At 35.3% G+C, this 15,614-nt stretch overlaps 1 protein-coding gene across 8 annotated transcripts in view; it reads right to left on the minus strand.

Moving 5' to 3' along the window:
* The window catches only part of BLTP1 (bridge-like lipid transfer protein family member 1), a 207,902-nt gene that overhangs the window by 156,546 nt on the left and 35,742 nt on the right, over window positions 1–15,614 (minus strand). For all 8 annotated transcript variants that reach the window (XR_016393200.1, XM_089911536.1, XM_089911537.1 and 5 more), the window contains 5 exons: window positions 11,240–11,426; window positions 7,642–7,723; window positions 7,072–7,265; window positions 4,692–4,771; window positions 2,711–2,861 (listed from right to left, as the gene is read on the minus strand). Coding sequence is in view for 7 of the 8 variants with exons in the window: in XM_089911536.1 (XP_089767662.1) it covers window positions 2,711–2,861; window positions 4,692–4,771; window positions 7,072–7,265; window positions 7,642–7,723; window positions 11,240–11,426 (694 nt within the window). In the remaining variant the exon portion in view is untranslated. The remainder of the gene's footprint in view (window positions 1–2,710; window positions 2,862–4,691; window positions 4,772–7,071; window positions 7,266–7,641; window positions 7,724–11,239; window positions 11,427–15,614) is intronic.

A 15,614-nucleotide genomic window follows, 5' to 3' on the forward strand; every position in this document is an offset into this window, starting at 1 on the left:
GATCTATAAGCTAAATAAGGTCATGCTACATCAGAGATCAAAAACAATGCTGAGTGAACTATCCAATAATAAAACAGTTGAGATTTCTTTCTATATATCTTACACTAATAGGTAGATACTAAAAAAAATGACCTAATGAACATTTCTGGTAACAGTTCATATTTGTTTAGAAACTCAGTATGGAGCAGGTGAAAAGGAAATGGCTACAAGAGAGGAAATGCACAATTTGCATATATAAGGGAGGAGATAAATACTATTATTACTCACACAAGGAAACTAAACCCATGTGATAAATTTCTTTCTTTCTTCTTTTTAATAAATCTGAATGGTTTTGTTAAGTCCAGCTTAAAAAATGTATTGCTGTTCTCTCCTAGCAGTGGCAGGACCTTCTGAAGGGAGTTGGTAAAGCAAATTTTTCTTTCATGTTATCTACAGTATCATTTCTCTGTATTATACAAAGATCACCCAAAGAGTGAATATGACTATATATTAAAAGAATTTTAGCTAGGATTATCATGTAAATATAGCCTAATACTTCTCTTAATGCAATACAATTAAATATAGTTTAAGAAGAATCACACTTTATTCAAATACTAAAATGCAAAAATATTCTGTGTCTGTGTTAAAGCACTGGTTTAATTTTTTCCTTTCAAATATAGCAAGTGTAACTGTTACTTAAGGGAATGTAAAACCCCTCATTTTCAACTATTCCACAGTAAATATAGCATGGTTTAATGTATGAAAAATTTTATTATAAAAGGAAAATTTTAATCCAGTAATTTGAAAAATATTTGTTTTCTAACCTGAAATTTTAAGCTATGTTTACCTTCGGGTCTAATAATCTAACCCAGAACTTAATAAAGTACTGTATTGGCATACTCCAAGTATTCAAATAACACACTTACTTATATATTTACCAAACTACTGTTATTTAAGTAGCTACTTAATGGAGCAGGTATTTCTATATGCTAGAGATACCAAGGTTAACAGAATGTAGTACCTGACAAAGTATATAATTCTTCTAACAATGCTAGGTAGAAAGCACTTTTTTTGTGTTTTTTGGCTGTGTTGGGTCTTCGTTGCTGTGCCCGGGCTTAGAAAGCACTTTTTAAAACAATTTAGTTTGCAAGGCAGAAATAGAGACACAGATGTAGAGAACAAACGTATGGACACCAAGGGGGGGAAAGTGGCGGGGGTGGTTTGTGGTGCTGGGATGAATTGGGAGACTGGGATTGACATATATGCCCTAATATGTGTAAAATAGATAACTAATAAGAGCCTGCTGTGTAAAAACATAAAATAAAATTAAAAAAAAAACAATTAAGTATAAAAAGAGTGAGTATATCAAGTATCAGCACTCTTAGTAGTCCATCAGTGGCCCAGTAATATCTGCCTCAGTGACTGATTAAGCTTGTATTTCTCCATTCAAGCTAGTTTATGAAAGACTAAACTAGCTTTAAACAATGTATATTTACATAAAAATTTAGATGTTCCCTCATAAATAGTAGTACATGTCCCCTCCTTTGTTTAAAATTCTTCAATAGGTAGGTAGATGTTCATAATATATTAAAAACAGAAAATTACTTCAAAATTAATAGAATAAGAAATAAAAAACCCTTTTTTACCTTTCAGGCACTCCCTATTACCTCCAGTATAAAATCTATATATTTCTTAACTACCTACAAATCTCTTTAACAACTTATAGAACTTATTAAGACAATTCTCCACTGCCATCATGCATTTGCAGAACTCCTCCCTTGCCTTGATTACTTATCCTTCCCTTCCTTTCCTGGCTAATTCTTACTTATGTTTCAAAACTCAACTCACATATTACCTCAACCAAAAAGCATTCCCCAGTTCTCTCCTCTTCAATATGAGTTATGAACCTGTTATGGGCTAAATTGTGTCCCCCTAAAATTCATATGTCCTAATCCTCAGTACCTCATAATTTGGCCATAGTTAGAGACAGGGTCTTTAGAGAAGTAATTAAGTTAAAATGAGGTCAATAGGGTGGGCCCTAATCCAATATGACTGGTATTCTTGCAAGAAGAGGAAATTTGGACACAGAGACCTACAAAACACACAAGAGAGAAGACCATGTGAAGATACAGGGAGAAGATGACCATCTACAAGCCAAGGAGGGAGGCTTTGAACACAGCCTTCCCTCACGGCCCTCAGAAGGAACCAATCCTGCCAACACCTTGATCTCAGAATTCTAACCTCCAGAACGGTGAGAAATTTCTGCTGTTTAAGCCACACAGTCTGTGGTACTTTGTTGTGGCAGCCTCAGCAAACTAATACAGTACCTCTCTAAATTCTTCATCAAGACATTTTACATACCTCTAATACAGCACTTAATAAAACTCCTTTGTTTCTTTTTCCCGAAACTGAACTATGTATGTCTTTTAGCTCTGAATCTCCATAGTCCCAACAATCCCTGGCATATTCGGTGATTAAATACAAAAGAAAAAACCAAGGAACCAATAAATATTCTGCTCATTCACCATTTTTCTAATGAATTAGCTCCTCCTTCAGAGCAAACTTGCTTGTGCCAATTTCTCTACAAATTATTTGGATTAAAATGTTTAGTGATATCTTACCCTGCCATAATAAAATAGCTTATAAAAATATCAATACTAAGCTAGCCTTTAATAAAAATTATAGTATTATCCCAATATGTTTGACTTAGAAATATAATTTAATCAAGTACCTCTGCCTATCAGCCCATGGCCCATAGTTGAAATCTGTTCCTTTACCACAAACTATATCCAGTCCCCAACAGGGAGGCAAATCTTGTAATTTGCAATCCTCACTGCTCATTTCTCCTTCAATAGTTTCTTCCGTTTCTTCTGGAACAAGTCCTATATTGCAGAATATACAATATGAAGATAGTTACTTAAAATAACCATTAAAAGGCTTCCTTAGATCAACATTTCTAAAAACTTTTTGATCTCAGGAACCCTTTACACTCTATATTGAGGACCCCAAAGTGGGATTTTTTTTGTATTGTATCTATCAAAATTTACTGTATTCAAAATTTGAATTGAGCAATATTTTTAAATTTTATTTTTAAAATAAACTCATTATATGTTGACATGACAAAACGTCTAATAAGATTTAATGAAAATATGATGTGAAAAATAACTACATTTTAGTGAAAACAAATAAAATTTTATTTCATTTTGAATGAAAATATTTTTTAATCAAAATAAGCATATTTTCTAAAACTAATTTATTGAGAAGTGTTGGCACCGTTTTTATTTTGGCAAATTTCTTAAATATACAGCTTAATAGAAAACAAGTGAATTCTCACAGCTGTTTCTGCACTTAATCTATTGAAGAAAATCTAGCCTCATACAAATAGGTAGACAGAAAAGGGAGGAGTATTTTAATAGCTTTTTCAGATAATTTTGGATATTCTTTGACACTAGACCAAAATTCAACAAGTGGTAATTTCTTAAAGATTACTTGCAATGGGGAATCTGAAACCATATCGCTGAACTTCTCATACTCTGACACGTTAAAATTTACTGATCTCTCTTGCACTCTGAATAAATCTTTTACAGACATCATGAATTGTTCATTTGGAAAATATTGGTTCACTGAGACATGCATATTTTTCCCAAATAGACAAATTTCATTATTAAACATTTAAGAAGTCATATTGTTAATAACACTGGTAGTCTCATCAGAAAAGTCATCAAACTCACAGTGGCAGACGCAAATTTTCCAAAATTCTAACTTTCACATGAAAGCTCAAAACCATAGTTTGTCCCTAGTTGCTCTTTCAAGCACAACTGGTATTCCATGAAAAGAGCAAACAGTTCAGCTTGGAATTCAATCACAGAGTGCTTTTCCTCGAAACAACAGTGTACTTTGGTATGAGGCAGAAGTGTATTATGTGTTCTTATCATTTTATTAAATGAATATGAAAAAGTTTACTGAAGGGTCAAGATTTGATAAAAGTAATTTTTACTGCTTAATCAAAGACACTGTAAAGTGCACTGGCGTTTGTTTTATTGTGACTGCGTGGCAGTGAAAAGGACAGGGATTACTAGTATAGTTTGGAATCACTGCCTTGATTCATGCTAAAGCACCAGAAGTTTTGCCCCCTGTAACTTTTACACCATCAATACAACATGGTAAAAAAAAAGGCAAATAACATCCTAATTTTGAACATACTTTGACCTCATAAACCTCCTGAAAGGTATGAAAAACAAGAATTAGGAAAAAATGACTAAAAATCCAATATTTAGCTTATTTATAAAACTGAGGCCACCTGTGAGGCACTGTAACTAGCTGGACTTCAATCCTTAAACTTTAAGCCTCAAATCCAACTTACTGTGATTTTTTTTCCCCTAAGCCAGCATGAACTACCTTAACTGTCATCACATTCTCTAATGGTTTTCACTCATGGTCATTTGTATTCACAATTTTTGAAGTATACTTGCAAAAATGGAATTTGAAGGAAAGATTACTATATGTTTCTCTTTTGATCTGAAATACTAAAGAATATTCAACTTTTGACAAATGACACAGATATTTTTTAGGTAGGCATTCTCACATCCACATTTACCATTATTAATGCTTATTTATATCCTAAGCAAGGATACTTAAAATATTATTAGATATCAGCATTTCATAGAAGAAACAGAATTGTAGTTATGAAACACATTTTCAAAAAATAATACCTGGCTCATCCATGTAATAGTAGATGTCAACATCATTCGACTGCATCACCACAAAACCTTCTCCCATTAATCTTGGTGGTCTATACAAAGGAAGGTGGAAGGCAAACTAAGTACATCTCCAGAATATAAAATGTTCAGTATGCTAAGTAACGATGGTAATGGGTGAAAACAAAAAAGAAAACTAAAAAGCAATCAAGTGTAGAAACTTGAAAAGGGAAAACATCTTTCACATACACAATAAATTGTTCCATAATTGTTTTCTATATTAGACTATATAAAAAATTGGCACTGAAAAAATTTTGACCAGTAAAATCAGTTAAAGAAAGACAAAAAAATCTGTTTTGCATTTCTCATTTTAAGTTTTGAATGAGAGAAATCCATTTAAAACAAAGTTTAGGGCTTCCCTGGTGGCGCAGTGGTTGAGAGTCCACCTGCCGATGCAGGGGACACGGGTTCGTGCCCCGGTCCAGGAAGATCCCACATGCCGCGCAGCGGCTGGGCCTGTGAGCCATGGCCACTGGGCCTGCGCGTCCGGAGCCTGTGCTCCGCAACGGGAGAGGCCACAACAGTGAGAGGCCCGTGTACCGCAAAAAAATAAAAATAAAAAAAATAAATAAAACAAAGTTTAATTAAATACAATGGAAGAACAATGTTCATTGGAATATAATAATCATATTCTGCATTTGCAACAATAAATTTAAAATTAGACTTCAAATTCAACCATTTTATATTAATAACACTATAAAACTGATTAAAAATATCATCTTATATATTGTAAAATAAAGCATAACCTTTCAGAAACATTAAATTACAAAAATGTTGTAATTTTTAACAACTTTATGTTACCTATTTCCAAGAATATTTAGTTGATCAACTTAAAATAAACTTAAAGCAAACATCTTGAACTCAAATTCTGGAATGAATGTTTCTGTACCATCAATTAACTTCCCTCTACTTGCTTTGATTTAACAACTTTTGTCTTTATCATACACCACAATATCTTCCTTCCATATCAAAATTAACCTCTCAATCATCAGATAATATAACACATACAAATTCAACAATCTTCTTCTAAATATGTATTAAATCACAAAGGTTAGGGTTTAATCTCATTATTTAATCTCCATGTTTACTACTGAAGAGTGAAAAATACAATTTTAAATCTTCTTATACAAATAGCAGGACACTTTTTCATTTTACTCTGTAGTAATTTTCACAAAAACCCAGATTTATTTTTTTCAGTATTACAACTTGCACCCATAAATATAGAATTGTGTGCGTAGCTTATACTCCAAGATGCTTAGCAATTCAGTGATCCTGAAGAGTGTGAAACCAGGTAGACCCAGAGCCTCCCCGGTACTCAAGCTGGGAAAATGACTGTGTCATTCTAGCCAATCCCTAGAAAATCTAATAGCAAACTAGCCAAAAGTTGGAACTAAAAAGAAACAATCATGTTTCTCATAACCTCAAACTTTATATTGCCTACACACAAAGACAAAAGCTGAGACAGTGGAAACTCATCACATGAATACTTCTACTTTTATCACATGAATACTAAATTACACAAATTTAACGATAGACTCCTTCACAGAAAAGGATAGTGATTGAGAATAACAAAGATTACAAGAGCCCTCACCCCACTCATAAGCATGTGGCCTGGGAGTCAGATGCGAGTCATGTGTCTGTTACCTGGGGACCTTGGTCCTCTGGAATGGAAGCATCCCACCACGAAGAGGGTAACTCTAGTGTACGTCATTATTACAATGTGTCTCCTAAAAGCAAGGAGCTACTTCACTGAAGGAAAGCAAATCTGTAAAGCTAAGTGGAAAACTGACTGGGACTTAAATGTCAACTGAATTCCAAAACTGTCTTAACTTCATCAGTTTTCCAAGAGTAATTCTGATTCAACTTTCAACTTTTCATTAACTCCAATGATACTCTACTATAATGAATTTGTTGAATTTACTATTTATCCATCCCTTCTGAAAATAAAAACCTACCTGTAATGTGTATTTTCTAACATACAAACATCAGGGCTCAATTGCCCAAAATAAATTTCCCAAATACACTGAGAAAAGGATAGAAAAATTATAAGCTTATAAACAGTGCCTGACATATATTAAATGGCAATAAATATTAACTATTACAATTAAAGAACAAGAAAAATAGCTCATAGAAAAATATTTAAAATAGGAGTTTACCAGTGGATAAACTCCATTCATTTATCTTATAAAGCAGGAATACTCTGTTGATTTAATAGAGAAATATATGTAATTATTGCCCAACTTATAGCAAAGAAATTAAAAGGATACTAAAGATTCTAAATGATAAGCTACAATAGGTATAAAGAAGTTATTTGTTATTTTTATGACTTTCTTACTCATCATTTTGAAGACCAACATATCTTGGACTAGGAACAAGCATGACTCGAACATTTTCAAGCTTTCCCTTCACAATATGCATGAACTGATCAAGATGACTGGAAGGTGGTTTTGTAGTATAGGTTAAGAAAGCATCATCAAAGTTGATGCACAGAGTTTGAGGTTGGTAATGATTTCCAAAGGCCAAGCGTCCCTAAAAAAAACAGTTAAGACATATTATGCCATACTATTTAGGCTGTATTTTTTTTTCTCAGCTGACCTAATAACAAGCATTTTCAAGCAACTACTAAATGATTCCACTTTAGCACTATATACAGTTTAAATTGCTCCACTGATCAATTTAGACCAGTGTTTAAAGAAATTTGAGCACTTGTGAATAAATAAATAGCCTTAAAGGTCTTTACATTTGTGCTAAAATGGTATTGGTGTTGAAATAATTCTTTCACTTTATTAAGAATGGAACCCAAAGACCTCTACAAAATTACTTTCTTAAGTGAAAATTATATTTGCAAAAATAAAAGGTTCTGTTATTAACCCATGAAACATTAATTGTAGTGGAATTTACTTACCGTGCTCACATTGACCTTTATGACTGGAATAAGTGATCTCCATGAAGATGTGGGGTCTTGAGATTCTGTTTTTACTTTAACTCTGAGAAAAGAAACAAAAATTGACATATATGAGAAAAATTTAAGTACCTGAGAATACTGTTGACTTCCTCACAGTACACATTATTATTATGTTTTGGCTGTGTTGGGTCTTCGTTGCAGCGTGCAGGCTTTCTCTAGTTGTGGTGAGCAGGGGCTACTCTTTGTTGTGGTGTGTGGGCTTCTCACTGCAGTGGCTTCTCTTGTTGTGGAGCACAGGCTCTAGGCACGTGGGCTTCAGTAGTTGTGGCTCGTGGGCTCTAGAGTGCAGGCTCAGTAGTTGTGGCGCACAGGCTTAGCTGCTCTGCGGCATGTGGGATCTTCGCGGACCAGGGATTGAACCCGTGTCCCCTGCATTGGCAGGCAGATTCTTAGCCACTGCGCCACCAGGGAAGTCCCACAATACACATTATTAATACCAGTTATATCTTTCCAAATATACCTAATGACTGCTCAGTAAACAAAACAATGACCATCTAAGGGACACTAATATCCCTAAAATGTCTCCTAGAATGTACTCTATCACACACCAATTTTTATATAAGAAGCTATAACAAAAAAGTATATTTGCAGAATGACAAGCTTTAATGACAAAGTATAAATTATGATGTGCTGTCATTATGCCTATCACACTACATTATATCATTTTATAAGACAGCAAAAATTATAATTAAAACAAAAATTACCAAGATATAAGTTACTTAGATGTTTTAAGCGTTTTAAGCACTTCTGACAGTTCAGCTGATCCTTCTCCTTCCCTACTCCCGCCACTCTGTGCCAAAATAATTTCCTCTCAATACAATGAAAAGGATAGACCAAGAGTAAGAAAAAAGGAATTGGCCATATACAAAGTACACAAAATTTAAGAAATGAAAAATTCACAGCAATTCACTAAAGACTTCATATGAAAACTCAAGGCATGTCTCTTCAATAACCCAATAACTCCTAAATCACACTTCTGGAGCCATATTTGTAAGATGGCCTTCAGTGCTTAAAACTAAATTCAAAACTAACCTCACTACCACCCCCTAACCTTTCTCTAATGTTCCCTGACTAAGCATGACTACTGCTTAAATTAGAAATTTGGATTCACTGTTGACTCATCCTTCTTATTTGTTCTCCACATCTAATTCATCACTTTCTTAAGTATTCATCTGCTTAAATGTATCTGGAATCCATCTCCTTCTCTTTCTTCCCCTTGCTAACAACCCAGTTGATGATCATCTCTTCCCTGAACTGTTACTACGTCCTTCTATCTGGTCTCCCTGCCTCCAGTCTTATCTCCCTCCAATCACAACACAACACTGCTGACCTGGGGTAAGGCCATATTTCTAACCCAGATCCTGCTAAACATTTAGTCTAATTTATCCCCACCTCAAGTAATCCACTCCAGTCTCAGTAACAACTTCTCTATTGCATATGATGTTTCTTCTCCATGGTAGAACTTTCAACTCCTTCTCTGCTTAATTCATTCACCTTTAAGGTTCCTACCTTCCCGAATCCTTCTATGTGTGCCCAGAGAATTCTATTCTTGTCCCTGTTATATTTCTTGCACTAAAATTCCTTGCTAAGTGTTCTAACTCCCACAGTAGGTTGTAAATTCCCTCAAGATAGAACAGTTGTCATATTCTCAGTATCTCCAGTACCTCAAGCTCAGTGCCTGGGACATAATATGCACTAAATATTTAATTGAGAATAAACATCCTCATCATCTACTTTAAAAAAAATAAAACTAGGGCTTCCCTGGTGGCGCAGTGGTTGAGAGTCCACCTGCCGATGCAAGGGACATGGGTTCGTGCCCCGGTCCGGGAAGATCCCACGTGCCGCAGAGCGGCTAGGCCCGTGAGCCATGGCCGCTGACCTGCGCGTCCAGAGCCTACGCTCCACAACGGGAGAGGGCACAACAGTGAGATGCCCGCGTAACGCAAAAATAAATAAATAAATAAATAAAACTATTATGTATACAAGGCTGGTTCAACATTCAAAAATCAATTAACAGGCTACAAGTGAAAAATCAAAGGATCATACCAACAGATACAGAAAAACCATCTGACAAAATCCAATACCCATTCATGATTAAAACCTCTAGTTTTACTAACTAGGAATAGAGGGGAACTTCCTCAACTTGATAAAGAATATCAACCAACAAAAACCTACAGTTAACATGATACTTAACAGTGAGAAACGAGAAGCTTTCCCACTAAGATCAGGTATGAAGCAAGATGTCCCCTCTCACCATTCTTTTCCAAATTCATACTAGAAGTTCTAGCTATTGCAATAAGACAAAAAAAGGAAATAAAATGTATACAGATTGGGAAGGAAGGAATAAGACTTTCTTTGTTTGCAGCTGACACAATCATCTATGTTGAAAATCGGAAAGAACTGATCAAGAACACTCTTAGAACTAATGACTACAGCAAGGTTGCAGGATACAAGGTTAGTAATATACAAGAGTCAATCACTTTCCTATATACCACCAATGAACAAGTGGAATTTGAAATTAAAAACATAATATCATACATTAGCACCACAGAAAATGAAATAGGTATAAATTTAACAAATTTTCTACAAGATCTACATGAGGAAAACTATAAAACTCTGATGAAAGATATCAAAGAGAACTAAATAACTAAAGAAACATTCCATGTTCATTAATAGGAAGACTCAATACTGTCAAGATGTCAATTCTTCCCAACTTGATTTATATTCAGTGCAATCCCTACCGAAACCCCTGGATATTGGCAAACTGATTCTAAAGTTTATATGGAGAGGCAAAAGACCCACAATAGCCAAGACAACACTGAAGGAGAAAAGCAAAGTTGGAGGACTGACACTACCTGATTTCAAGACTTAAATGTAAAGCTACAGTAATCAACACACTGTGGTACTGTTGAAAGAAAACAAATAGGTCAGGCTTCCCTGGTGGCACAGTGGTTGAGAGTCCGCCTGCCGATGCAGGGGACACAGGTTCGTGCCCCGGTCCGGGAAGATCCCACATGCCGCAGAGTGGCTGGGCCCGTGAGCCATGGCCGCTGAGCCTGTGCGTCCGGAGCCTGTGCTCCGCAACAGGAGAGGCCACAACAGTGAGAGGCCCGCGTACCACAAAAAAAACAGAAGAAAAAAAACAAAAAGAAAACAAATAGGTCAATGAACCGGAACAGAGAGCCCAGAAACAGATAAAATAAAATAATATAATTCTATATGCACCTTAGCTATGTATATGTATGTATAGACTTATGTATGTGCATTCAAAAGAATAAAAAACAAATTGATAGTAGTTATCAACAAAGAAGGAAGTAGAACTGGTGAGAAGAATAGACCGGGACTGCTTTTTCACATTACATAATTCTGTATTATTTGAAATTTTTGAAGAACTATATACTTATTTGTGAGAATAAAAGTTTTAGTTAATCTACAAAGAAAGATTAGGCTGTGTTTAGGTAAACAGTGTTAATAATACTCTAATAAAAGTGGATGTTTAAATGTTGGAGATTAATAAAATTCAAGTCTGACAATCAACCTTTCAATTTTGGACTGGGTTCTTGTTCTTCCATTTTCTCGTGTTTTATCATCTTCTTTCTTGGGTAGAATTATTGTTGGCTCCAAACCAAACAATTCTTGAAGACGTCCATAAAGATCCGAACGATTATACACATGAAATTCAAAGTCATTGACTGTGATGTATAATCTAGTTTCTGCCTTTGGATCTAAAGACATCAATTACAAAAAAAAAAAAAAAAAGTTTTTAGTCAACTTTTTAAAAACTTTAGTCAAAGTTTTAAGTCAAATCTTTTCCACAGCTAAAGTAACTCAAATGATTTCTTTTAAAACAGAAGTCTATGATAAAAGGGAATAATATTTTAAAAGCAATAAAACATGGTCAAAAGAAAGAAAAAAGCTGATTTACTACAGTATTTCAATTTAGCACTCTAAAAACAATCTGAATTTCTACATTCTGGGTGTATAACAACAAAACTTAAAGACTGTATGCTAAGAACAGCACAATGCCAATAACAGAGTAAAACTTTACTCCAATATAGCCATAAGTGTATACTAAAATATAAATAGTAAATTGTTCAAAGTATGATGCATTTAAACATCACACTATTATTTGAACTTGTGCATCATAGAAACCAGGACTTTTCATAAATACTAGTTTGTTTTTAAAAACTACACAATGCTAAAACAAAGATTCTGTAAACTGTAGAGACTCAAATAGTAATCTCAAATAAAAGACAATTATAGTAAATATAAGTGACAATAGTAATAAATCCATCTATAAAGTATAGATGGGGCACTTGTTCCTACTGAGGAAATAATCTAAGACAGTGCATCTCATGTCAACCAAAAAGGGTCAGAAGAAAGGTACCACAATCAGTGCTTTATTTTGTTATAAATGATACATGTGTTTTTTAAGACTTGTTTTTCAACCTTTATCTGTTTTTATCCCTGTCAAACAAATTCAATTGAAAAGCAATTAAAATTAGATATGACCAGTTAGAATAATTTAATTTTTTTAAATGGGTAAAGAGAATTACCAACTTTCATTTTAGTAGCTTAAGCTGTGGTTTAGTAAGGTACCAAATTTCACCAATATTAATTTCTTCTCAAATTATTAGCAAAACAGCATATGAGATGTCAAACACCCTAAATAAATGTAAATTTTAGTTTAAATTAACAAACGAAAAATACACTGCCACTCATATTTCAAAAATAAGCTGAGGAAAATGAATCAACACATTCATATTTTTATACAGTAATGCTTTTAGTTTTACTCCAATCAAGGTTTTTTCCCTCATTACTTCCTGAGACAAGAGAGGAAAAAGAGATAAACACAATCCTTCAAAAAACTAATGTTTAAGAGCTGTAACTTTTCTTATATTTTTTAGACAGCTCTTGACCTATGTTCTCTCTCCTATTTCTTCAGACTTATCAAATGGCTAAAAGCTAAGACGATCCCTAAGCTATTACATAAAGTGTGTTCCCCTTTTTCTTGCTGTAGGTCAAATTCTTAAAATTAAAACAAAAATAAGAAACACACTTTTTTAAAATACATATGAAGTATTCTAAGATTTAATAGTTATAAATATCATTATCTTTTTTTTTTTTTTTTGCGGTATGCAGTCCTCTCACTGTTGTGGCCTCTCCCGTTGCGGAGCACAGGCTCCGGACGCGCAGGCTCAGCGGCCATGGCTCACGGGCCCAGCCACTTCGTGGCATGTGGGATCTTCCCGGACCGGGGCACGAACCCGCATCCCCTGCATCGGCAGGTGGACTCTCAACCACTGTGCCACCAGGGAAGCCCTCATTATCATTTTTAAATAAGTAAATCAAACTTTATCACTCATTAGGTTTTAAACCTTTCTACAGTAATCATTCATGACCTCTTCTCAAAATGTCAGGGTCAAATATCCAGCAGCCTACTCAAATATCTCCAATTTGATGTCTAACAGGCATCACGCACTTGACATACCCAACCAAACACTCGATTTTCTCACCCAAACCTACTCCACAATATTCCCCACCTTATCAACAGCAAGTCAATCTTTTCAATTGCTCAGGCCAAAAAATTTGACTGCTCTCTTTCTTTCTTGTCCCAGATATTATCAGCAAATCTTGTCAGCTTTTCTTTCAACATATATCCAGAAACCACTCCTCACCACTCTGGCGCAAGTCACCATCAACCTGCACCTGTTTTAACACAATAGCCTCGTAACTACTCTCCCTGCTTCTGCCCTTATTTCCCTTATGCCTGTGCTTTACACAGTGGCCAGATCTTTCAAAAACCCTAACTAGGGCTTCCCTGGTGGTGAAGTGGTTGAGAGTCCGCCTGCCGATGCAGGCGACACAGGTTCGTGCCCTGGTCTGGGAGGATCCCACATGCCGCGGGGCGGCTGGGCCCATGAGCCATGGCCGCTGAGCCTGCGCGTCTGGAGCCTGTACTCCACAACGGGAGAGGCCACAACAGTGAGAGGCCCACGTACCGCAAAAAAAAAAAAAAAAACCCTAACTAAAATCATGTCACTCTCCTGTTCCCTAATTTTCTGATGGTCTCCTCTCTCATTGATACCAAGTTCCTTTAAAAGTGACCTATAAAATCTTATAGGATCTGCACTCTTCTCCCCTTCCAGTCCTCCCTCCAATAAACTGGCCTCCATTTTGGTTATAAACCAGAACCTAAACAACCAGGAAATGTCCTTCCCCCAGATAGTCACAATAACTCATTTCCTTAACTTGCTTCATGTTTCTGTTTAACCATCCCCTATCAATGAAGCCTCTCCCGACTTCCTTATGTACACAGCACCCTCCCTGCAAAACAGCACTCTCTACTCCACTGACCCGACTCTGACTCTCCTCAATGCCATATTTTCCTCACTCATTCCTCGATACTACATATATTTACTCGCTAATTATCTGAATCCTTCCCAAGCAAGGATTCAGAATGAAGCAAGCTCTTTAAGAGAAAAAACTTGTTTTATTCACTATTGTATCTCTGGTGCCTAGAACAATTCTTAGTACATAGTAGGGCTCATTTGTATGAAAGAGGAACAGAGCATCTTATCACAAATCATACTCCTAAGTAAAACAAAAATATCCTCAAACAAATAGATCTAAGACTTTTTGGAAACCCAACATGTGGAAGCATAATAAATGCAAAGTAGGTTATTTTTCTATTCCCACTTTGATCTATACAAGTAGGAATTAATCATTATGCAATTCTTCAAGGTCATAAAGTAACTCAATCAAAATTTACCTCAAAACTCATTTAAGGCATTTGTTTTCAAATTTACTTTTGGAACACTTGATCATGATCCCTGAATACAAATGCCTTGATCGTTAGGAATATACTATAAAGGCCAGTGGATGAGCTACAGAAGGAGCCATGGGGAAAATCAAGAGTCTGGACTAGCTCCTAATTGGATCAGCAGTGATGAATAAACAAATGATGACTGTATAAAAATGGAAACAGGATTACTCTCAATTTGATCTTCAACTTGCTGGACACGCACTTCTGATTCTCTTCTTTCAATATAACCGATACGAAAGAATATGGCTACATTAACTTACTAAAGACAACAAGGTACAAAGATAAAGGTATTAATCTCTGAAAGTATTTTGAAAACACTGATAAACACTAAATACTTAATATTAAAACAATGCAAGATCCTCTCAACAATCCCTACCCATTTTCCCAACTGTTTTTTTTTTTTTGCATTATTTATTATTGATTGTCACCTCCCCCAACTAGAATGTAAACTCCATTAGAGATGATTTTTTCCTGTTGTGTTCACTCTTCTATCCCTGGTGCCTAAAACAGTGCCTGGTATGTAGAAGGGGCTCAATAAATATGTTAAATTCTTAAACAGAAATAATAGATGGGCTTTTAAATTTTAAGTAAGATTGAACAAAATGCCTAGACCACTCTTTTCCTTCCAAAAATCACTTTAAAAAATACTGAAGAAATAGTGAATCTATAAGCACTTTAAAAGCAGCATTTGGTTTCATATTTTTAAATAGAGAGATTTAGCTGAGTTCACACTCAACTTCTTTGTTCTATTGCTTCTATTTGTTTCACCTGAATTACTAATATTCCAGCCAGCAAGCTATGTGATTAAACAGTAAATCAGATCTCCAAGCCTGGTTGATCTCCAAGCTTACATGGCCTTATTCTCTTCAGAGTCTTTGCCCAGGATCTTTTCTGTCAATAATCCCAGCTTTCTGCCATCCCCAGGAATATTCCATATGGCAATTCCCTCTCCATCCGTCAACCCCTATCCCAACAAACACAGATGCAAAAAGGTGGCCCAAGAGCACACCCATAGAGACAGAAACATAGGAAAAAGCACATATACAGAGGGGGGCATTCACTCATTTAAGCACTCAAACACAGAACC

This window comes from Delphinapterus leucas, chromosome 5 (assembly GCF_059928025.1).
Source record: "Delphinapterus leucas isolate spDelLeu-1000000601 "Yukka" chromosome 5, BTC_Dleu_Yukka2, whole genome shotgun sequence".
Classification (NCBI taxonomy): domain Eukaryota; kingdom Metazoa; phylum Chordata; class Mammalia; order Artiodactyla; family Monodontidae; genus Delphinapterus; species Delphinapterus leucas.